This window comes from Sceloporus occidentalis, unplaced genomic scaffold (genome assembly GCF_023333645.1).
Source record: "Sceloporus occidentalis isolate IW3139 unplaced genomic scaffold, rSceOcc1.0.p SCAF_6, whole genome shotgun sequence".
Classification (NCBI taxonomy): Eukaryota; Metazoa; Chordata; class Lepidosauria; order Squamata; family Phrynosomatidae; genus Sceloporus; species Sceloporus occidentalis.
In genome coordinates this window covers 24,322,008-24,346,578 of record NW_028316986.1, presented here as the reverse complement: position 1 = coordinate 24,346,578, position 24,571 = coordinate 24,322,008, and the positions used below count along the sequence as shown (strand labels likewise).

General features: G+C 42.3%; 2 protein-coding genes across 3 annotated transcripts in view; both read right to left on the bottom strand.

Annotated features, from left to right (window-relative positions):
- TTBK1 (tau tubulin kinase 1) overlaps nucleotides 1-2,241 on the bottom strand; it is a 157,277-nt gene extending 155,036 nt beyond the window's left edge. For both annotated transcript variants that reach the window (XM_089529127.1, XM_089529128.1), the window contains exon 1: nucleotides 2,179-2,241. The gene's annotated coding sequence lies outside the window, so the exon portion shown is untranslated. The remainder of the gene's footprint in view (nucleotides 1-2,178) is intronic.
- Nucleotides 2,242-14,268: 12,027 nt separating this feature from the next.
- LOC149310518 (cullin-9-like) overlaps nucleotides 14,269-24,571 on the bottom strand; it is an 81,583-nt gene continuing 71,280 nt past the window's right edge. Inside the window, exons 33-41 of the mRNA XM_089529126.1 lie at nucleotides 23,988-24,152; nucleotides 23,719-23,882; nucleotides 22,406-22,499; nucleotides 21,542-21,616; nucleotides 20,228-20,338; nucleotides 18,859-18,976; nucleotides 16,606-16,739; nucleotides 16,371-16,462; nucleotides 14,269-15,658 (exon numbers count right to left, since the gene is read on the bottom strand). Coding sequence (XP_089385252.1) covers nucleotides 15,451-15,658; nucleotides 16,371-16,462; nucleotides 16,606-16,739; nucleotides 18,859-18,976; nucleotides 20,228-20,338; nucleotides 21,542-21,616; nucleotides 22,406-22,499; nucleotides 23,719-23,882; nucleotides 23,988-24,152 — 1,161 coding nt within the window. The 3' untranslated portion in view covers nucleotides 14,269-15,450. The remainder of the gene's footprint in view (nucleotides 15,659-16,370; nucleotides 16,463-16,605; nucleotides 16,740-18,858; nucleotides 18,977-20,227; nucleotides 20,339-21,541; nucleotides 21,617-22,405; nucleotides 22,500-23,718; nucleotides 23,883-23,987; nucleotides 24,153-24,571) is intronic.

The window sequence follows — 24,571 nt, the reverse complement described above, 5'->3', positions numbered from 1 at the left end:
AATCGACAAAACAGGTGTCCCAATAAAGGTATCGCTGTTTTGTGGCTTTTTAATGTCCAGAGCAAGGGAATGGTGATGGCAGTTTTGCTGTTTGCCTATATAGCTCTAGCCTGCTCACATCCCTGGACTGAAGCCTCCATTCGAAAGGTTGGGTGCATTTGCCACTATAATACAATACAGAGACCCAGCATGGTGTGGTGGTTTGAGCAGGGCTCAGTTCAGCCATGGAAACCCACTGGGTGACCTTGAGTGTCACACACTCTCAGCCCCAGAAACCCGTGACAGGTTCACCTTAGGGTCACCATAAGCTGGAAACAACTTGAAGGCACGCAACAGCAACAATCTACTATACTATTGTGTTGTATGACTTCAAGTCCTTTCTTACTTATGGGGACCCTAGTGTCACCCTATCATGGCAAGATTTGTTCAGAGGTTTGCCATTGCCTTTCCCCGAGTCTGAGAGTATGTGCCTTGCCCAAGGTCACCCAAAGCTACAGTCCAACACTGAAAACACTGCGCCACGTTGGCTCTCAAAAGGGCTATACAGTTGGCCCTCCGCGTTTGTGGTTTTGACTTTTGTGGATTTGATAATTTAGGGTTTTGCTTACTATGTTCTGTCTAGAAATCTCTAGGTGCTCCAACGCAATGAACCAACCTCCACATTATTTGGGGTTAAGGGTCAAGGGCATCCATGAATGTGGAAAAACCTAAGTAGTAATAATAAAATAATAATAATAATAATAATAATAATAATAAACACTGTTCTTTTTATCTGAGAGGACACTTCTGTAGGAACCTCCAGGTCCTGAAGTGCAACTCTGTGGTCAACATCTGCCAGAAGTTGGTCCTCCAGATTTTGGAGACTTGAACTCCCAGAATTCCTAAACAATGAGCATACTGACTGGGACTTCTGGGAATTGAAGTCCAAAATATCTGGAGGCCCAAAGGTTGAGAAGCACTGACCTAGACATTCCTAAACACTTCCCTAGGCATTCATAGGTCTTCCAGTACGATTCTATGATCATCTGGCAGATGTTGACCACAGAGTTGCACTGGAGGACCTGGAGATTCCTAGAGAGGAGTCCCCTCAAGTGAAAAAGAACAGTGATTGTTATTATTATTATTGTGAAGTTGAAGGCTTTCATGGCCGGCATCCATAGTTTTTAATGGGTTTTTTGGGCTATGAGGCCATGTTCTGGAAGAGTTTATTCCTGACGTTTCGCCTGCATCTGTGGCTGGCATCTTCAGATATACCCAACTCCTTTCCAGGCCAGCATTCTCTGAAGATGCCAGCCACAGATCCAGGCGAAACGTCAGGAATAAACTCTTCCAGAACATGGCCTCATAGCCCAAAAAACCCACAAAAACTATTATTATTATTATTATTATTATTTGCAGTTTATTCCACATTCACCGAGGTCCTTGACCTTTAACCCAAGCGAATGTCCTTTTCTTCCTTACAGAAAGAGGAAAGACCTCTGTGCCAAGGGGCAAGTGCCCACAATGGGCCACCTGTCGCTTCACACAGAGGCACCTGCCTTGGCTCTACCTCAGAAAAAGAACCCAAGCGACCCAGTGTGACCCTTAGAAATTAAAACCGTAGTGCCCTCCCCTCCACACCCATCACTGTCTTTGTTTTTGTTTGTTAAAAGAGCCATTTATTCGACAGGTGCCATCCAGGGGGCGCACACTCCCTCCCGTCTGAGGGAATAACGGCCAATCACTCTCCGCCTCCCTGGCGGCGGTGGGCGGGGCTCCCTCAGGTGAAGCGCCAGGCCCGCCCTTGCCGAGGCCCCGCCCCTTCTCCTCCTCGGCCGCACTGCAGCGCGCTCTCAAAACTCCCCTCCTCCTGCAGCTCGGCCCACCGGCTTTCCACACCCACTGGCTTAGGCGCCTGTCAATCGTGCCCTGCCCCGGGGTATCCTGGGAACTGAAGGGACTAAAAGAAAAACCGTACCACTCTCAGCCTCGTTTTCACCTCAAGGAGGCGGACAAACGGAACTACAACCCCCACAATGCACTGCTGGACATACCCTTAGCGCAAGGGTTCCCCCTTCTGGACGCCCCCAAGTGTCGGTTCGTTGGAGGGGGCGCCTACCTACCATTCTTCCCTCTTTCCCCCCTCAGCCCCCCCCCCAGTTTTGGGGTGGTGGCGCCCAACGGTTTCCTGGCTCTCACCTGGTCTCTGCCGCAGCCGTCGCTGAGGGCGGCGCATCCCCTCAGTCTCAGTCAGTCAGTCAGAGAGTGCGGCAGTGAGCGGTAGTCAGCAGCGGCGGCGGCGGCGGCGGCGGCGGCGGCGCGTCGTCGTCGTCCCCAGCGTCCCCTGGCGCCGGCCCTGCCCCTGCCCCCGCCAAGCCCGGGCCCGTCTGGCGCTGTGCCTGCGGCGGAGGGGGCCGCCCGGGGAGCATCCTCTCCCCGCGCCCTCCCGCCCTCTGGCCTCGCGGCAGGAGCAGCAGGAGAAGCGGCGGCGGCACTGGCACTGGCACTGGCACTGGCACTGCTGCTGCTGGCGGCGGCGGCGGCGGGATATGCCCACAATGCACCGCGCGCAGAGCAGCAGCAGCAGCAGCAGCATCACCCTGACATCAGCAGCCACGGCTTAAAGGAGGCAGAGAGGCAGAGGCAGCCCCGCCGACGCCCCACCCTCCATGGCCTCAGAGGCAGAGAAGGCCCAGCTCACAGCATCCTGGAAGAGACACCCCTCCCTCCAAGGAGCCATCCAGCCCAACCCCCTTCTGCCATGCAGGAACTCCCAACCAAAGCATCCCCCGTGACAGATGGCCATCCAGCCAGAGAAGGAGACTCCACCGCTCTCCATTGAGGGAGTGTGTTCCACTCTTCAACGGTTCTTATACTATTGGGAGGTTCTTCCTGATTTTGAGCAGGCAGCAGGAAAAGGGGTTTAATGAAAGGAAACCACACTGTCCGCCCAGCTTGGTCCCATGGCAGGCCAAGCACCCACAGGCTGCACCACCAAACATCAAGCCATGCTGCGTAGTGTGTTCACTTCCCCGCCATGCGCATGCACCATTGCACAAACGCACCGCCTGTGACCCCCAGTTACCTCTCTCTTCCCACCCAGATGCCATTCCATTGGACTCATGCCTCTAGGGATACATTGGCAAAGCACCATCATGGAGGCCCCCATACATGCTCTCTTCACCCATGCCCCCTTATTGGGCTGTCTGCTTTGTGTATGTTGTGATTACATCCATTGCATTATTGTCCATCGCCTTTTCACTTTGCCTCAGTCCTGTACTGGCTTTGGACTGTTTATATGATGGTGCAGTAATACACATTTTCCACCTTGAGCCGGAGTATTCCAGCTTCTTTTTGCTCCAGTTTTTAGCTCCAGAGTATGGCTTCCTTTCACTTTCCATCTGGTTTTGCCTCCTGTGTCGTCTAAACACCCCGCCTTCAAAGGGGTGAGAAACCACTTTATTTGGCCAGTGTGGGCCACTGCTAAGAAGCCCACTGAGTAACATCCCAATTTGTTGTAAAGTCTTACATTTGTTTGCATGCCCTACTTTTTGAAGTGCCTTGTCCTCCTTTGTGGTTGTGACATCTGGTCATCTTGTATAAGAAGGGCTGGGACATGTCAGAGGACCACATCCTTAAGCTGTGTCAAGATTACATGTCTAAGTATATAAGTGTAATTTCTAAGTATTCCCATTCAGCAAACACCACGTTTGCTGCCCTTCTCCCTCTGAGAAACAGATGTGCCCTGAGCATTGGGAGCAAGCCTTTGCTAATGCTCTTAGGATAAAAGAACTTTACAAGGACTCATCCTACCCCCTCATTGCTCTGAGGACAGGACAATAAAATATCAAAAAATCAAAATAATAATAATAAATTGTTCATTTATTAACTGCTTTTCCAACGATCAAAGCGGTGTACAGAAATTGTTAAAAACAGACAATAAGAACAGTAAAAACCACATCTTAAAAGTAGATAATTAAAATAGATTAAATGCGAGCAAAATTTTAAAACGTCCAATGACATTGTTAAAATCAAAAATCATAAATACTATACATCAATAGGGGAATATATTCTTAAATGGAATTAGGAGGGAAGGCTTGAAGGAAGAGATGAGTTTTTAAAGCCTTCTTAAAGGCTTCCACTGATCCACTAAGACGGATCCCTTTAGATAAGGCATTCCATAGAGAGGGCGCCACGGCCGAAAAGGCCCTTTGTTGAGTGGATGCCAGCCTCATCTTAGGTTGGTTAAGAGACAGTTTTCCAGAAATTCTGAGTGTGCGGGGAGGATTATGCAGGGAGAGGCATTCCCTCAAGTAACCCGGGCCCAAGCCATTTAGGGCTTTAAAGGTAATAACCAACACTTTGTACTGGGACCAGAAACGAATTGGCAGCCAGTGTAGAGATTTTAAAATAGGTGTTATATGATCAAATCTCGTTGTGCCCGTAATTAGCCTGGCTGCTGCATTTTGGATCAGTTGAAGTTTCCGAACCTGATACAAAGGTAGCCCCATGTAGAGCGCATTGCAGAAATCCAAACGAGAGGTTACCAGCGCATGTACTACTTTTTCTAGGTCCCCTCGGTCCAGACAGGGACGTAGTTGGCGTATCAGCCGAAGCTGGTACCAAGCACTCCTGGCCATCGCATCTACTTGAGATGATAAACATAGGGATGGATCCAGGAGTACTCCCAAACTACGTACTTTGTCCTTCAGGGGAAGTTTAATCCCATCAAGGACAGGATGACAAATTTCCCTGCCTGGGCCAGGCAAACCTATCATGAGTACCTCTGTTTTCTCTGGATTCAGTCTGAGTTTGTTTTTCCTCATCCAGCCCATTACTGCCCCCAGGCAGGCGTCCAGAGGAGAGATGCCATCCTTAGTCACTGTGTCAGTCGGAGACATGGAGAGATAGATCTGGGTGTCATCAGCGTACTGATAACACCGAACTCCATGGCTCCGGATGATCTCTCCCAGCGGCTTCATGTAAATATTAAACAGCATGGGGGACAGAATGGCGCCTTGAGGGACGCCCGATGTAAGCTCTCTTTTCCGAGAGCAACTGTCCCCCAGCCTCACCATCTGGAACCTTCCCGAGAGATAGGACCGGAACCACTGGAGCACAGTGCCCCCGATGCCTAATTCTCCCAGGCGTTCCAGAAGGATACCATGGTCGATGGTATCGAAGGCCGCTGAGATGTCCAAGAGCACCAACAGAGTTAATAATAAGAGTTAAAATAAGAAAAGGATAATAAAATACAGTGCTATGTAATTAGCTGTAAACTGACTATACAAAATTATATTTACAGCAGGCCCTTGGTATCCACTGGGGTTTGCTTCTAGGACCTCCAATGGGCAACATGCTTGAGTCCCATGAAATACAATGTCTTAGTAAAATGGTGTCCCTTCTATAAAATAGGAAAAAATCAAGGTTTCTTTTTTGGAATTTCTCTATTTTTGAATATTTTCAAGTTGTGAATGGTTGAATCCATGGATAAAAAAATCTATAGATATGGAGGGCCAACTGTATATTATTGTTTTTCACTGTTGTTTTGTAATGTCCTACATTTTTGTTAGGTGTCCTACATTTCATAGTGCCTTGTCCTCCTTTGCTGTTAGGACATCTGGTCACCCTGCTCAAGTGCCTCCCCACCAAAAAAAGACACACTGCGTACATCTGAAGCTAAAAATGATCTATTGCAAGGTCCTGACTGCACCGCCAGGTGATATTCTGATGCCGCGAGGGCACCTTGGAAGCATACTTTTGCAGCCAGTGGTAACTAACACCAGGCACTTCCCACTATTAGAGGCAACTGGTGCTACTCCTTTGCTCATCTTCCTGGAGATAACAGAGAGGCAAAGGAAGAGCACACCCCACAAAATGCCTTCAGCAATAACAAACACCTACGGGAGACTAGTGAGTATTATTGCAATGTGTTGGTTTACAAAATGTGCTGGAATTCGAAGACGTGGCCCTATTAGTCTGGAAAATTAGCATGCAAGGGATCACATAACACCTTTGAGACTCACTGAAAGAAACTGGTAGCATGAGCTTTCATAGAGTTAAGCCTACCTCCTGAGATTCATGATATTTCATAACTTGATTCTACTTCTTCAAATGCATGAAATTTCATAGACTTGAGCCTACTTCCTCAGATGCGTCTTAAGTCTACCAAAGCTTATGCTACCAACTATTCTTTCAGTCTCAAATGATACATTTGCTTCAAATGCTACAAGACCCCTTTGGTTAATGTGATGGATTTTACTGTTTGCTGTTTGTTTGAGGTTGTTGTTGTTTTTACTTTTAATATATATCTTTGACAAGTTTCACTTTTGTTAACACTGTGAATTTTTAGCTATGTTTTAACCGCTTTGAGTCCTGAGCTGGGGGGAAAGAGAGATACATATAAATAAAAATAGCAATTCACTGGTCTCACATTGTCTCACATGAGTGTAATCAAAATCTTGCCCTTTTTGTCAAATAAGTTTTAAAGAAGTAATTTAATTAAATATGAAGGGAATGGAGCACTGAAGCACATTCACAAGATCAAGGCTCCTGGATACACACTGTCTGTAGGGATATAAATGATGTGACCCCTAGTTTCTTTGTGAATATCCATCGATAAGGGATTCCATTTGAAAGCAGTGGTGGGTAGCTGTCAAGGCAGCACAAAGACACTTAAAACAGCACATGGAATGGTAGCATTGGCCTGTTACAGATGGGCCTTTGCTCCGCCCCCAGTACGTACTACGGGTTGGCCAAGGACGCAGCATCCAATCAGGCCTCACCTGGGGACATCAAAATGGCAGCGCCCTATACACATGGGCGCAGCCATTTTGACATGATGGACGCTTAGTGTCTGCACGTCGCGGCGCAGTTGTGATGCCACAAGTACGCCATTGGCGCCTTGCGGCGTCACAACTACACCGCAAGAAGAACACACTTTTTGCGGGTTCCTTTTGCTGCATGGGGGAGCCGCGCAGTTTGTCCGTTGCGGCTCCCTCGTGCAGCAAACACGGGCACCAGCAGAGCGCCAATAACAGGAGGATGAACTAAAATTGCATAAGAAATTCTAAACTGTACCTTAAAGCAAACCATGGGCAAAGACTTGTCTTAAGTGTCACAAGATTTCACTACTGAGAAGTGCATAAAAGAGGTTTATAGTAGTGGATGCAGGGCTCATTCACACTGGCGGCATTGCTCCAGAAGGAACTGGGCAAATTCGGGGGGCCCTCTCCCGAATCTCTCCAGAAGCAAGTGCTGACTACCAATCAGGGGCATTTTAACACAAATGCCCTTTTGGAGAATTCGGGTTTAAAGTGAAGGTGCCTGGCTGTCAATCAAAGTTAGTTCCATGATGGTCATAGGTGACGTTTCCAGCACTGATAGGGGCATCAGAAGTGTGCTTTCCACCCCTTCTTTTTTTTAAAGGACCAGGCAACATCTGTCAAATTTAAAAACCTCTGGTGTGTGTGTGTGTGTGTGTATTGTGGGCATTTGGTCAGTGTTGTAGGTTATGATCTGCCCTTGGCCCCATTTTCAACCCCAAAATGCAAGCTAATGCATCCAGTATCCCCCACTCCTTGCCACCCCAGAATGCCTCAAACACAGGTAATAATAATAATAATAATAATAATAATAATAATAATAATTCCTCACCTCGGACTGCCAGAAAAGGATGCTTTTTTCCCTGCTCTCCCTAGGCTACCCCTGAATTCCTAGCAAAAGCTTTATCAATTTGTCAATTTACATAATTGGAAAGAGAAGCATTACATTCGATTGGTAACATTCGCAATCCAGCAGTCATTTGAAAGGAAGTAATAGGCTGCCCTAGCAAAAGCTGTATCAATTTGCCAAGTTGCAACATTACATTTGATTTGTAACATTCATTCGCAATCCAGCAGTCATTCCAAAGGAAAGAATATGTGCATAGACAGAGAAAAATAATTGATCAAATTTGGAAAAGTGGTTTATAAATAATAAATATTATTATTGTTGTTGTTGTTATTAAAAATACACATCAAAAGGAAAAGGTCCCTGATGGATAACAGAGGCTTGTCTTGCTCTGCCCCCCCCCACCTGCCCTGAATTGACCCCGTCAGTCGCCTCCTTTTTGCCTCCTGTCACCCTTTGCATCCAGATCCCCCTTTTTCCTTCGGCTCTTTCCTCCTCCCCTTCCCCTCCCCTCAGATGAGGGCAAGGAATGCTCTGACCTCTGCCCGCCCTCTGACCTTAATCCCTCCCTGAATTTGCCCCGATCATGATCGAGGGCAAGTTCATATTTCGCAGAACCCGGGTCTTCTCAGAAAAGACGGATTTTAGCCCGATTCCCAATAACCCACACTAAGGGGCATTTCCTTGTGCAAGCCTCGACATGGATTGTGACAGAATCGGGCCCAATATGAACTTCATGTGGAAGATTCGATTTCAAAACCGGTGTAAAAGGTAATGTGAATGGCCCCGCAGTATTATTCAAGAACTGGGTGGAACTGTGCAGCCCTCCAGGTGCTGGACTATAATTCCCAACAGTCCTAGCCAGTTCCATGAAGAGGAATGTTGTGAGATGCAATTTTAAGAACATCAAGAGAGTCACAAAATTCCCACTATAGGCATACCTCAATTAACAAAGATTTTGTAGCACTTTGGAGACTATAATAATAATAGTAATAGTAAATAATAAATAAAACTTTTATTTCTATCCTGCTTTTTGTTAAAAACAATCAAAGCAGCTTACAAGAGTTAAAATACATCCATATATACAAAATATCCCCCCTTAAAAGACAATTCAACAGTATAGAATTTAAAATTACAAAACAATTAAAACCAATAAAAGTGGTAGAGGCATAATATATATGTGGGGAAGAGTTTTTGTAGACTTAAGTCTACTCCCCAAATGCATCTGAGGAAGTAGACTTAAGCCTATAAAAGCTCATGCTGCCAACTTCTTTCTTTCAGCTAAGTCTCAAAGGTGCCACAAAGTCTTTCTACATACTGATTCTACAGACTAACAAGGCTATATCTTTAAATTATTTCAGTCAACAAAGTAATGTGTACCTGCGGTATTACTTCTTTAACAGAAAACTTGGTACCAAAGGCAGAACTACCATGGAAGGAATAGGAATAAGTTATGCTGTAACAGAAAATATGAGCAGTTCAACAATTTTCAGCTGACTTTATTCAGAATAATGAGCACACAGTAAAATGGAGGGTGGGGGGAGCAAGTCAGATAAGCCTTGCATAAGTAGACAAAAACATTTTCAGCCTTCTAGAAACCACCTCAAAGCTTGTTCCAAAATACATCCAGGGATAATTTTTTCCCTTTCACTAGCCTGCACTTTTTCTGCATTTAGCTGGCCAGATCACTTATAAATCTATGTGTTGCTTTTCTTAATATGAAGGGGGTTAGTGTGAGGCAGGCTGATCTGTTTTCCCTTTATTTCTGTTTTGCTGTTCACATGGGTTCGGTAAGGCATTCTGAAGGCTGCTCCTGTTTACTTTTCCTGGCTGACCCAGCTACAGTAGGATTGGCTATAGTAGGAGCCTATTCTTTCCCAGCTCAAGGTTTATTTAGTTGTTCACTGCAGAATGCTGCTATAACCTAGCACTAAAAGTCAATGTTTTTTCCATCTTTCACTCACCATCCTCCCAAAGCTAGTGCTGCTAAAAATGTCCAGCTAGACAGAGGACAAAGAAGAAAATGGAGGGAAGGACAGGTATAAAGGGATTTTGCAAACTTCTTTGTCAACTGAGGTATGCCTGTATTCTGGATCAATAAACATAGATCACACACACCCTTTACAAAATCTTAGGCACGGGACAGACGGCCCTTTTGTGGCATGGCAGTGGCATAGCTAGGGTTAGGGACCACGTGGCAACCGCATGTCCCCGAACCCTAGCACATACTGGCTGCGCCATAATGGCAACACCCCGTATACACGGGTGCCACCATTAAGACATAACGGACGCATAGTGTCTGCACATCGCACCAAGCTAGTTACATCATGAGTGCACCATTGGTGTGCTCGGACGTAACTGGCACGACTGAAAAAGAACCCGCTTTTTGTGGGGTTTTTCCTCCGGAGTGAAGCCACGTGGTTTGGCGGCTGCGACTTCCCTCCAGAGGAAAAACGGCCACCGGCAGGCTGCCCTTTTTGGGCAGTTTGTCACAGTTTTCTTTAAAGGGCATTGCAGACTTCCCTACTGTGAAGTCATTTTTTTATTTTTAAAGCATAATACACTAAAAAAAATTGGACTCCCAGATGAAAAATTATGCTTTCATTTTAGTGAGAAAACATTCTGCCAAAGTTATCATGGTTGTCCTTGAACCGCCATTAAGAAATGAAAGTGCATAAATAATGTTCATAGTATATCCTTATAAGGGAGCAACAATCTGTTCAAAGCAGGTTTGAGCATAAGTACTTACAGGAGTAAAATAGTAAGCATTCCGTTTCCTTTTGGCTGTTACTAGTTAGGAAATGTTAATTGCAAACTGCAGCTGGCTGAGCTTTTGTGATTGGCCTAGTCCCTCAGCAGGTTCAAAACAATTTAAAAGAGTTTCTGATGTGGAAAATGTTTTTCAAAATTTATCTTTGGTATCTCTTAATTTGAGACTTCTCTTGGCCCTCACCAATTCTAATAGGAGCCCAATTAACAATAAACAAGGATGGGAACCTGTGATGTTCCAAATGTTGGACTACAACTCCTAGTATCCATTAGCTAGGCTGTCTAGGGCTGATGGAGGAGGAGTCCAACATCTGGGCAGCCACTGATTCCTTTCTGTGCACTAACATAATGTTAATACACACATTTACATGATGCTTAAGTCAGGAAAAAGTGTCATGAGCTACTGAAAAGCAACTTCTAAATGAAGAGAAACACAGCCTAAGCTGGGACCCATAAAATCCTCTTGACTTTGCTCATTACCCCATAATGCCATGCCCCACAAAATAGCAGGACAGGAGAAAGCACTTAAGTAGCAGAGATGATCCCTCCTCCTGAATCTGATGCCTTCAGGTGCAAAAGTAAAGTCTTTTCCCCCACACATTCTTGAGTATATAGAATCGAAATGCTCCATTCTAACTGCCAATTCACACATCTAAAATCAAGATAATGTACAAATTGAATATATACTAAGAGTCCTAGTTATAGTCTGCCTTCTTGCTCAGAGATGAAGATATATGCCAGAATGTTCCTAAAGAAAGAAAAATCATTTCATATGAAATCAATAATGCATCCTTTCTAGTTAATCGCCCTTGAGATTTTCCTCCAGCACCACATCTCAAACAAGTTTATTTTTTATCATATCTGCTTTCTTTACTATCCAGTTCTCACATCAGTACATGGTGATAAGAAATATAATGGCTTGGATGATTCTAACTTTAGTGCTCAGTTGTACTGTATATCTTTACACGTCAGGATCTTGTCTCGTTCCTTCATAGTTGCCTTTCCCATTCCTAGCCTTCTCGTTTTTTGAATGCAGTCTCCTTTCCAATCAAAGTTTGATCCTAGGTATGGAAAGTCTTTAGATATTTCAGATTCTTCATTATCCAGGTTGAATTATGTAGATCCTGTGTGGTTATTATTTTTGTTTTCTTTATATAATACTTTTATTAAAGGAGGCCTACAGACTGTATAAAAATTTCTACAGCATCAAAATTTTTAAAATGCTGAGAATGGCAGCTAGGCACTGGAGAGCGGGATTTAAATATTAAGAACAATAAATATGCCAGTAATGTCATCAGAGGATATCAGCCAGGTTCAGAACAAGACATACAATGCCTATTAAGTGTTCCAAGTGCCTCTCATTCAACCTTGCAGTATTTATTTCCAGGCTGCTCTAACATGATAGTCATTCTTAAGATCTTGGCCCAGAATACATTTTATCATGCATTAATTCCAACCAAAGCAAGCAATTAAAAGGGTTGGAAGTAACCCAAAGTAATATATGTGTGTGTGTTTGTGAATTGCTCTGTAATACATTTTACATGTAATTTCTACACTAGTTTGGTAGTTGTACGACTGTAGGTCTCTTTTTAGCAAGTCTCCAGTGTTTCTATAGGACTATAAGATATTCTATCTTCTTTCCTAATTAACCTACAGGCAACCACTACTAGTTGCCTGTAAATAATATTTAAAACTAAGATGCTAGCCCTCCGGACAGGATGTATTTTACTGTCACTTTTCCATACTTAATTGGTCCTTATCCTTCCCCTTTCCAGGATTTATTTTCTCATCTTTCAACATATTATGCATATTCAACCCCAATGTATTTAGAAGGCTTACTTTATCTGTAGCTCCTGCTTTGCACTGTGATGAGCTAAGAATGGTACCTTGCACACAGGGAAAATGAAAACTATGAGGCTCCTTCAGACCGGCCATTAAGGCCAGCCAGGAGTGAAGTCGGGGAGTTGCATCTACATAACGCACGCCCTGACTCTGCCCCCCAGGGCACCATGCCACAGACGGCACACAGAATTATAGAATCATAGAGTTGGAAGAGACCACAAGGGCTATCCAGTCCAACCTCCTGCCATGCAGGAACTCTCAATCAAAGCATCCCTGACAGATGGCCATCCAGCCTCTGCTTAAAGACCTCCAAGGAGGAGACTCCACTACACTCCGAGGGACTTTGTTCCACTGTCGAACAGCCCTTACTGTCAGGAAGTGCTTCGTAATGTTGAGGTGGAATCTCTTTTCCTGTAGCTTGCATCCATTGGTCCTAGTCTCTGGAGCAGCTGAAAAAAAGTCATCTCCCTCCTCAGAATAACATCCCTTCAAATATTTAAACAGGGCTATCATATCACCTCTTAAACTTCTCTTCTCCAGGCTAAACATCACCAGCTCCTTAAGGCGTTCCTCATAGGGCATGGTTTCCAGAGCCTTCACCATTTTAGTCGCCCTCCTTTGGACACACTCCAGTTTCTCAATGTCCTTTTTGAATTGTGGTGCCCAGAACTGGACACAATATTCCAGGTGGGATCTGACCAAAGCAGAACAGAGTGGCACTATTACTTCCCTTGATCTAGATACTATACTTTTACTGATGTAGCCTAAAATTGCATTGGCCTTGTTAGCTGCCGCATCACACTGTGGTCTACTTGGACTCCCTGATCCCTTTCACATGTAGTCTCATTCAGCCAGGTGTCCCTCATCCTATATCTGTGCGTTTTATTTTTTTGCCCTAAGTGAAGTACCTTACATTTCTCCGTGTTGAATTTCATTTTGTTAGCTGTGGCCCAACTTTCTAGTTTATTCAGGTCATTTTGAATTTTGATCCTGTCCTCTGGAGTATTAGCTATTCCTCCTAATTTGGTGTCACCTGCAAGTTTGATAAGTATGCTCCCAATTCTGTCATCCAAGTTGTTGATAAAGATGTTGAATAGCACTGGGCCCAGGACAGAGCCCTGTGGGACCCCACTGGTCACTTCTCTCTGGGATGAAAAAGAGCCATTGTTGAGAACCCTATTCTTTCCTCTGTTCCATTATCCTCATGTTGAGCACCCTTTTCTGAAGAGACTGAGGCAAAGAAAGTGTTGAGTAATTCTGCCTTTTCATCACAGCACTCCTCTGCTGCTGCATCCACACGACACCCCCCCCAAAGGAGTGCTGTACAGCCGTGGCGCCATAGCTATCACGCCTTTTCCAGGGTGCAAAATGGCCAGATCAGGGCTGTGGCATGAGATTGCTGTGGCCCCGATCCAGCTAGGAAAGGGACAGTAAAATACATCCTGTGCTGAGGGATAGCATCTTAGTGTGTACAGCCCCTATGTTACCATTTAGTTTGGTGGGAGAGGAAATTTAGTTTTAGAGCTGTGGGACACAGGAAAACGAGGAACAGAAATACTGCATTTCTACCACCTTAATTAAAACCATGAATTTAATTACAAAAGTCTCCAATTTAAAAAAATGAAGAATTGCATATATTTATAAAATTTCCTAGCTTAAATGGCATTGTGGCACAACTGTTTCGAGTTTTACAGAATATGGCCTTTTTTGCTCATTTATTTTTAAAAACTGGCAGCCAAATGATATGCGTTGCTGTAAGGATGTACAACAGCCTTGTATCTTCTCAGTAATGCCATGTGAAGAAATACATGATGAGCCCTCCCACATTCCACTGTCACCCACCAAACCATGAAGTACAGTTGTGACAGGGTAACTCAGCAAAACTATAGCCAAAGGATGAGAGATGTGACTGCTTCCAGTAGAAATCCTGCTTAATTTGTAACATCTTTCTTATAAGGCAAGGTTTGGAAAACTGCAAGAAGAAGAATCTAAGACAACCACACTAAAGACAATAGAAGAAAAACTGTTTATTTCATAAACAGAAGTTGTATAATCTTGTTCTGTCAGGATTCTTTTTAATTTTCAAGAAAAGATAAAGCATAATAATCTGAACAATCTCAGCTTCTGCATATATATATATATATATTTATATTATATATATGAACCTCTGAACCTCTACATCCTGCAGAATTTCCATCTTCAGGAAGAGAAGACAATGATTCCAATGACAAGAAACAAAAAAACAAAAAAAGTACAGACAACTTGCATCTCAGTGAAAGAGATGCACGTAAAAACATGTCCATTCAGAGCACTGGCAACCCAAAGAACAACCTGTGACTTCAAGAGCAGGTCACTTTTGCTCAATTTGGGACATTTTGTTTTAACAATTTCACTAGCACTTATACCAAACATTCACAATGACCTAAATCACCTAATATGCCTTCTCTGTAGCTTGACAGAACCTTTCTCTCTGTGCACTCAAATCCAGTAGAGTGCTCTATACTGCAGTGAAATGAAAAGCATTGCTCTTTAGTTTCTAAAATTGTGGTAGAACAGAAATTAGAATCACTCTTGTAGACACATGTCCGTAAGAGATTTTATGTATTATGTGCATACATGCATTGGTATGTCGATCTATTTGTCCAATGAAACATTACTTCCAGGAAATAAAGATCACTGGGTTAAAGTATAAGGCTGTATTGTTACTCTTTCTTGGTATTTTTGTCACTGTTGGGCAATATTATAAAATCAAGTAAGTTCTGCCAAGGCAGGAGTTCTGCATAATAGTAACATGGGCAATAAGGTACAGAGAACACAGGCAAGAGTGGTGTGCAACTTTTCACACACACCAGTGACATGTGGCACTCTCAATCTCTCAAGGCCTATAGTGGGGTAGAGACAGTCTCTATAATCTTATTCTCTGAGGAAGATCACATGAATTCACCAGGTACAACAGCCTCATACATTTTATCAGAAATCATAAGGTAGTCATCTCCAAGAGAACAGTGCCCCTTGCTATAAACTATCATACTACTCACTCCCACCTGACTGAAACCTAGTCCTCTTCCTGTCAGTTTTGATTTTGACAGAAACAGAGTACAGAATGCAGCAGGAACAGGGCTGTCAATGATAGGCAATATTTTCCTCCAGAATTCTTTGTGGAGAATTTGGAGTGCCAGAAGGCTAACTCTACTCATAAGCATCATCTTCATCTTCAAAAAAGAAAGAATCTCTCTCCAGATTTTCCGATTCATCATCATAGGAAATATTGTCATCATCAAGATCATCATCATCATATTCCTCTTGCCACTCGGGGACATACTCCTCATCTTCATCCTCTTCCTCCTCTTTGCCATCATCTGTGTCAGGTGAATCAGATGCCTCGTCAAAAACCAGTCTGTGTAAAAATAAATTAAGTGGTCAGTGCACTTCAAACTTTTCATCTCGTACTTAGTCATAATGATGCAGGTACCTCTCAGGCAAAAACTCTCAAATTCCCAGTAGCCTGTGGATCCTTCTCTTGTGAGACAAACAACAAACAAGCTGCAAGCAAGTCTCTTATCTCCAGCTGTTTTAAGTTGAAGACTTTGCTAAAAGCCTGTACCTACAATAAGCATTGTCATGTTATTCCAAGATCCAACAGAAAAAAATACTACTGGATTGTTGAAAAATATGTACTGTTGGAAGTTGCACAGCTTTGGAGGAAAATAAGTAGGTGTTTAAACATTTGGCAGTCCTGTGTTTGAACTACTACAAGTCTAGCTAGAACTGGAGCAACAGATCTATCTATTACGCTTGACAGTGCCCAAGGGATGATACAAAGAGAGCCTCTTCACAAGGCCACCTTTTGGTACCCACTGAGTCATTGAGAATTTCAATCAGCCTGGCTCATTGTAGAAAACAGAAAACTGAACTCTACAAAAGACAGGGCATCTCAGAACACATTGGGAGAAAGTGCATCCTGGCCTAGGCAACACAGATTAAATATTTCAACAAGAGAAGGATCCCTTACACTAGATGCTACCATGAGCAGTACTGCATCTTCAAGAACATAAAACTGATCACAACCTGGTCCCATTGTCCTGATAAACCCTTCAAAGAAAACTCACTCTTTATATGCAGAAGTAGCATTAGGCACATTGGATAACTTCACCTCCATCTGTTCAGAACCTTGTCGGGTCTGAAACCCCACTCGGAAATCCTGCCATGTAAAAAGAACAGTCAAATGTTAGCACCAGAGGTTTCCCTCCTGACCACATGACACTAATTAAGAATCCATGTGTGCCTTTCTACTATCTAGCTATCTATCATTTAACTCCTGCTGGAAAAAAATATAGTCCTCACCTGGGTAGCATGCTGCAAAATTGCAAGGAGTCGTTCTTGGATCCTGCGTACCAACTCTAGACCTGTATTAAAATGTTCTGCTTTGAGCAGCTGTATGGAAGAAGCAAGATCTTGGCACTGCAGCAATGTCTCTTCTGAAATAAAGGAAAAAACAATATTTTTCAGCTTCAGGCAAAGTCGAAGCAATCACAAGTACAGCAGAATCAGCTAATCCACAGGAGTTACAGACAAGCATAGTGGTTTCATTCTGCCTCACTTGCTGTCAATTTCAAATAAATCTAGAAATGCAATGCAAAATGGTGTTGCTCCCTCCCTTGTTCCATTTTTGTCTTGCTTTGCTACTGAGAAACTATTCCCATAATTGGACAGAAAGGAATTAAAAATGTCATTTTCACCTTGCTACTTGCTTACTCTCTTCTCTTGCTTGTTATGGAGTAAAAACAAGAATACTGATAGCTATAATTCACAGAGGCAGTGAGTTTAGAAGATTCGTAGAAGAAGGGGAAAAATCATCAATCTCAGTATACTACTGGCTTATTTAATTAATTTATATCCTGTCTTTCCCCTAATAGTGAACTCAAATTAGCTTTCTATATAAGTGAAAACAAAATAGCTATTATGATGTAAAGTACAAAAGTTTTTTAAAAGGACAACTAATCCAGTTAAAAATTAATTTAAAAGTTAAAAGTACATTCAAAACATAGTAAAGAACATATTTTAAATATCTTTCTATCAGAACCAATTAAAAGCTAATCAAAAACGTAAATGCTGGAGGCCTGTTTAAGGGGAAAAAAGGCCTTTGACTGTAAAAAGAGAGCAGAGAGGGGACCAACAAGGCATATAGAAATCAAGCTGGAAACAAACACTGGTATTCTCACCTTAATAACTTGCTCTCTGATAGCAGTCTACAGCCCACCCCCAACAGAATACAGGCTTGAAAGAGGGCTCGGTTTCATTATTAATACAGGTATATTATTCCAGCTACAAACATTTCTATAGACTACTTTTCATAGATTTCTTATTTAATGCTTTTCAGACTGGGGAAGACTGGCAGAGCAAGCTATGAAATCACCATGGGGTAAAAGTCTGAGCAAGCCAAAGTTTCATAACAGAACTAACTATCTGAACAGTCAGAGATAAACAATACTTTGAGTGGTATATTTAAAAATATGTACCTACTGCACATAGCCATGTGTAAGTCTAGAAATTTTAGTTAAAAATGTAACCCAAACAACTGATTAGACTTATCCGTGGATCAAGTAAGTACTGTACCTCAACTCTTATCAAAAAAAGGAACCATTCCCTTCTCTGTATAGAGTGTCAAAAGGCCAGAGCTTACTCCATCCTGGAAGAACCTAAAAGAAGCACTGACCACCCTCTGTTCTGTCCACCTTGGTGCTGTTTCTGGCCATTCTGAATGCCTGGGCAGAAAATGGCACCGGCAGTGGCTCTTTGGCTCCTCCCTTCAAAGGACCACTGAGAGAGTAAAGAGGCTTGGTATTTCTTTCAGATTCTCCTGGAACAGATTAAGCTCTAACTTTTCACCACTCTACTCAGAGAAGAGGGTTTTCAACAATGTTATTCCAGCGATTAGGAGTCAAGCTTTGAATTGTATAAGACATTGTATACATTTGTTAGCTTTTCTGGGTTAAAATCAGGCAAAGTTCTCACATTAAAGTTAAAGGTTATAATCATGGCTAAGATACCATAGTTGCCATTTTCTTTGCTTTTCCACTACAACCTTTTTGACATGTGCATGCTTTCTTAGCCCTGCCCATGGCAGATCGCCTCCCCCGCACATTGCACAGCCACCATTTACCATAGTTCCCTCTTCATCCATCCAGCACAAATACTTATGCCTGCTGGAATTTTGTAGGCTCTTTGGCATAATTTTCCTTTGCTTCATCCTTCACATCCTTTGCTACATGCCCCTAGGTTTTACCTTTGAGTTAACCACAGGTTATATCAAAATCCTTAATTTTGGCCCCAAAGCCTACCCTTGAATTATACATGAGGTTGACTTACATACGAGTATGTAAGTTTTTTAGAAGCTCTCATACCACAGAGCTAAAGCCAGCCCAGGTATATGGATGACAGTGATCCAGTATGATGGTAATGAGAAAATACTCTTAATTGTCTTTCCTAATAATCAGTGTTTTCTATTGTCCACAGTATCGGCATTTTATCAACCTGTCTTTTAAAGGCAGTGTCAATCATCTGCATGGCAACATTGGCTCAATTACTTTTACTGACCCAAAAGGATTTGCAGAGCATTGGTGTGCAACTCTAGGTTTTCTGATTGCTGTTCCATGATATCCATCTTTTCAGTATCTTGATTATAGTAGCTGTACACACAAGAGTAAGCTAGTACCTGAAAAAGAACATATATCACACCACCATATTATAGAGAAAAAAGTGGGAACAAGGTGGAGACCAATTAATGCTCCTCAGCCAATAGAACACTTCAGACAACAGAATGGGAAGAGGAAGATTGTTATTTGTTGTGTGCCTTCAAGTCCCTTCCAATTTACTCTAACACAAACCTATCAGGTTTTTTAAAAATCAAGATATTGTTCAGGAGAAGTTTGCCACCACTGCCTTCCTCTGAAGCTGAGAGAGTGTGACTTGTCCAAAGTCAACCAGTGGGTTTCCATTGCCGAGCAGGGTTTCAAACCCTAGTCTCCATAGTCGTCAACCAACACTCAAACCACTATACCATCCTAGCCCTCTGGGAGGAGATGCCCTTCCCAAACTGTTTTTAGATGTTTGGGAGACATTTTAGAACATATTAGAGGAGAGAGGTGCTGCAAGGGGAAGGAGAGGAAGGAAAAAGTCTATTGTATGGATTTGATTTTTTCCTCCTCTCTCTCTCTCTCATACACAATATAATAAAAAGTGGCTAGCTACTACTATATCATAATACTGTACTAAGCTTTCTCTGTGCTATGTCTGCCATAATCATATACAATGGAGCACTCTTTTATGAGTCTGGGCAACCTTGAACAAGTCAGAAGAGGAAAAACTTGAGGTTGATGACAGTAAGGCAAAATCAGTGGTGTATCACATTTCGTATTCAGTGCAATCCTTAACATCTACCTGGCTAAGAATCCTATACCAAACCCTGGGAAGCGGCTGCCAATCAGCATCAACAATATTGGGCTAGAAAAGTTTTAATCTACAGAAGGTACAGGTTCCTGTGTTGTCTGCACATAGGTATTTACTGAAAGTAGCTGCAAGTTCAAGACCTCAGATTAAATGAAAAGTCTGTACTACAATCAATGCAGGCATGGTTTCAGCGATCTATTTCATGACCCATACTGGACATCCTTATTGCTGGCTGCATTCTAGGGTTCTTACATTCTTATTACTTCATATCGTTATTTTATTTTAATTATACAGCACCTTTCTTCCAAATTGGACCCAAGGCAGCTCACAATGCTTAAAAACAATAACACAGAACAATTGTAAAACACAATTAAAATACCACATTAATAAGAACTAGTCAAAAATGTAAAATCCTTAAAAATACTAAGTTAAAATATTAACTTAGCCAGTGAAAGCACTGTACAGTATATGCATAACAGAGGCCTCCCCACAATATTTCCCTGCATGATTTACTTACTTTTCGTGCCTGTTCCAGCATTTTGCAGGCATCAACAACAAATTTCAAAGTCCGAACCTGTGGCACATCACTGACAGTGGAAACCCTATTTCGCAAGTTCATAGCAAATTCCTGAAATAAAAAAAAACAACAGCCCCATTTCTTCTCTTTGCTGTTCTTTGTGAATCATGTGACACATGAAACTATCCTAATGTCTGCTTTTGCATGCATCCCCCCAAAGCACTGACTGACTACAAACTTACAGTCAACCAGCAATCTTCACTTCAAGACAGGGCCTTATCCAGTTTTTTGATACTAAACTCTTTCAGTACTGCTTAGCCAACTGGCTCTTCTAGACACACAGTTCACATGACTTAACTTCCATGTTTGCGCTATCTATCTATCTATCTATCTATCTATCTATCTATCTAATTTATAGCAAATTTCTACCACTAGTACTAGGTTCAGCTATTTATGAATTCTCTGACCCATCACAATCACTAGAACTTAATGAGGAGCATGCATCTATTCTTTTTAGACACATTTATTTTTAAATATCTGAACATGTAACTTCTTAAATTAGCCAAGGATCATTCAATATCTGTCCTCTAATAGTCAACCCCACCTCCACATACATTAAGATACAGAATGAAATTCTACAGAGATCTGTTCGGTTGCTGGCTTAAGCATAACGTATGGGAAACTGATACTCCATGTAAACAGAGTGAAGGAGACGATCTTTAGAAGCTTAGAGTTTCATGATGCTTCTCAAAGCTTTCTGAGTGTGCTTTCTCACCAAACATATTCCCCCTCCCACAACCACTGGATTATACTAAACAAAAGGATTCTTCAGTCCAGCCTCTTCTTTTCCAAAGGTCCCTTCATATCTGAGGTTATGAAGAAGAAAAATGTTTAGACCCTTCCTAAAAAAGCGAGAAGAGTGAGAGAGCCAAATCTTACGTTTTGAGAGGTGAAATTCTTTACAATGATCTCAAAAGTTCTTTAACCTAAGGGACTTTAACTTGGAACAGCCTTCCTCCAAAAAGAAAAGCTGCAAGAGATCTGCTCTGCTACAAGGAAAAATTATGTTGCCTATTTAGCAGGGCTACTGTTCATATGGTGGTATCAAGAATATTCAGTCTCAGTCTCAGATGCTGAACCAAGAAATAACTCTTTCCTGAGGATCTTTCCTCACTGGATGAGGTGATGCCATATTACTAAGGCTTTCACTGAACTTGTTGATTTGAGCTAATAATGGCAGCAGACTAAGATGACCTACAATGTGATGAAACAAGTAGTGAGATGCAGATTCAAGTAGAGGATAGGGAGCCTCACCCTTGCCTGATGATGGAAAGTGCATCTTTCATTATAGTCTTGGAAACGCTTCTCCTGACGAGCTGCTTTGCTCACCTGAGGGAAGGAAATGCAAAATACTTACCATGGAAAAAACATGCACTACTGGTTCCTTTTTAAATGTTTACTCTTCATCCAAAATTGAATCTAGAGCCATGTGCAGGCATAAACATTCTACATTATAAATGCAATACAGTTCATTAAAAATCAGCAATAAAAATTCAAGAAGTAGTAAACAATACACCATATAACAAGGGGAAACAATATAATCAAATAATATCTTTGGGCAAATAATAAGCTATTGAACAGGGTGCAGAAAAGATTGTAGTATTGGCACTAATTAAATTCCCATGGGTGTTTGGGTGATCCCCACTATGGAAATATCCCTCCTCTTATTACACTTCTTCTACTGATGATTCCCATAGAATGGTCTTATCCAATAATTTCAATGAAAGTAGAGATTCATATGACAGGATACAGTGGGCCCTTGGTATCCACTGCAGTTTGGTTCCAGGACCCTCCTCCATGAATATCAAAATCCGTGGAGACGCAAGTCCCATTAAATAAATGGCATAGTCAATTGGTGTCCCCTATATATAAAATGGCAAAATCAAGATTTGTTTATGAGGGGGGATGCAGACCTCGCCAGGTGACACCCAGAAGAGGAGTAACACCCAGTTGGACCCTCCTCCAACTTTGGTTCAGGAGGTGCATGCACACCTTTGCCTGCTGCTCTGTGCCCAGGATCCGTCCTAGGGGGAAAAGCCAGAGAACAGAGGGGTATGCACACTCCCTTTCCGTACCGAGTGACACCCAAGTTAGTGACGCCACGGATCATACACTCACCATAGCAGAGCAGTTATAATAATCCTTGTGGGTTGGTTTCCAAGGCTTCAAGCAACGCCAGCAAAATCCATGGTTACATTTGGCACAAGTCATACTGTATGGAATGGAAATAATAAGAATTAGTTTAACTTGATGTTGTGGCATGAAACTTCATTCGTCAAATATATATGGTGGAGCAGGCCCTTCTTTCCTCACTACACGTTTGCAGAAAGCAGAATTTTGTGGCAGAGAATGACTATGAAAAAAAAATGTAATGAAGAAGAACTCAAGCTGCTCCCTCAGTTCTTCCAGATACTTTTTGACTCCCCAGATAAGGCTCTGCTATGGTTTGTGGTAGGATTTCAGGAGGAAACAACCAAGAATAAAAAAGGTGAAAGCACCTATCTTGCCCTGATCTGCTATCCCTTCCTAAGTGCCTCCTCCTAACAGCACTTCACAGCAGAGAAGAGGCCATTTGGTTAAGATTCCACATGGCTGTAGTGTAATATATAGTTTGATTTTGGACTCAAGGTAGACTTTTATATGTATAAACATTGATTGAGGTAAGCTGCATCTAAGAACCATATGTAGACTTTATTAAAGAATTCTGAATGAGGAATGAACCACTCCACATTTTATAGGGAGGTGCTCCAATGGGTAACTACACTATCTATTATATGTATAGTTAGTTAATGAGTTCACTGTAGCTGATTTTCAAAACCACCTTTTAGATCTAAGAAATCAATGCAGTAAATCCTTTATTAAATGCATTTTTGTAAAGACAGATATTAAGAGACCATGAAATTGTTGCTTCACCTTTTCTTTAGTGAATGACAGAATACTAATCTCTTTTAGTCACCATGGCAAAGCATCTCCTCCCGACATCTGTTTCAGAAGCAGAAGCTACTGTAGTTACATCCATTTAACTTGAGAACATCTCAAAAATATGATCAGAATACTCTTGGAATCATTAAAACCCAGGATTGAATCAAATCCTTGTATATCTCATAAACGAACTGGCAAACCAATGTGTCCTGGCTCTTCTTTTGTTTGTCCTGCAACTTCTCACCTCATAAATGACCAAGTGGGTACTAGCTGATTATCAGAAGAGGAAATTTGCAGCACTGAAGGTGCAAGAAGAAAGGGAGTGCTGAACCCCTTCTGAACACCCCTCAAGTTCCTCCCTCCTGGGGATCTTTCTGACACAGAATACGCAACAGGACAGATCAGCAAGCTAGCATTAGTACAACTAATGATCTAATATCCAAAAAGCTCACTCCCAAAATCTTGCCATTTAAACCAAATAGTATGGGGGGGGGGGGGAGGTTACTCACTGTAGACAACCCTCATTTTTTTCTATTTGAGCTTGGCAACTTGGACAGCGTTTGGAAATGAGTTTGGCTAGGTGCTTGCTTTGGGCTTCCACAGTCATTCCTTCATAGAAGCCACCATCATCCATCCATTGGGACATGTGGCTGCAGCTGGCAGGATAGTGAGCCTGCAAGAGATACAGAGCCTGAACTGCATGAAAAGCAAAAACCCACAGTAATGGTCTTGTAAAGGAAACAGCAAGTTCCTCCTCCAATCCTTATCTTATCCTTACCTCAGGGAAATTGCAGTTGAAGCAGGAAATCCAAGAGCACTTTGAGCAGGCTTCTCCACAACCAAGTCCTTCCTTGCAAAGGATTTGGTCACACCCCTGAGGGTTGGTGCACCATGTGAGGTTTGAACAGCATTCAACATAACCTCTCAAAAGTGCTTTCTCATACTGCAGAGAGCAAACACAGAAATGGGTTTTGGGGTTCTCAAGCAAAATGTCACTACTAACTCTAATCTTGCAACAAGCTTGGAAAAATTTTGAGACTTATTATGAAAGGCTGAGCAAAAAAACATATGGAGACCAACAACAAAGCAGGTAAAACAATGAAAGATACAAACAAAACAAGCAACATAACAAAATGCAATTAAATTATTAAATCATTTGAGGTATTTATATTTTTAACTGTTTGGTTAAATAATTTTTTAAATATAAACACACAGCTTCATTTATATACCGCTTCACACCGGACTAGCCGTGTCTAAGTGGTTTACAACTGTAAGCTAATTGCCCCCAACATTCTGGGTACTCATTTAGGGACCTCAGAAGGATGCAAGCCTGAGTCGAGCTTGAGCCCTTTTGCTGGTATT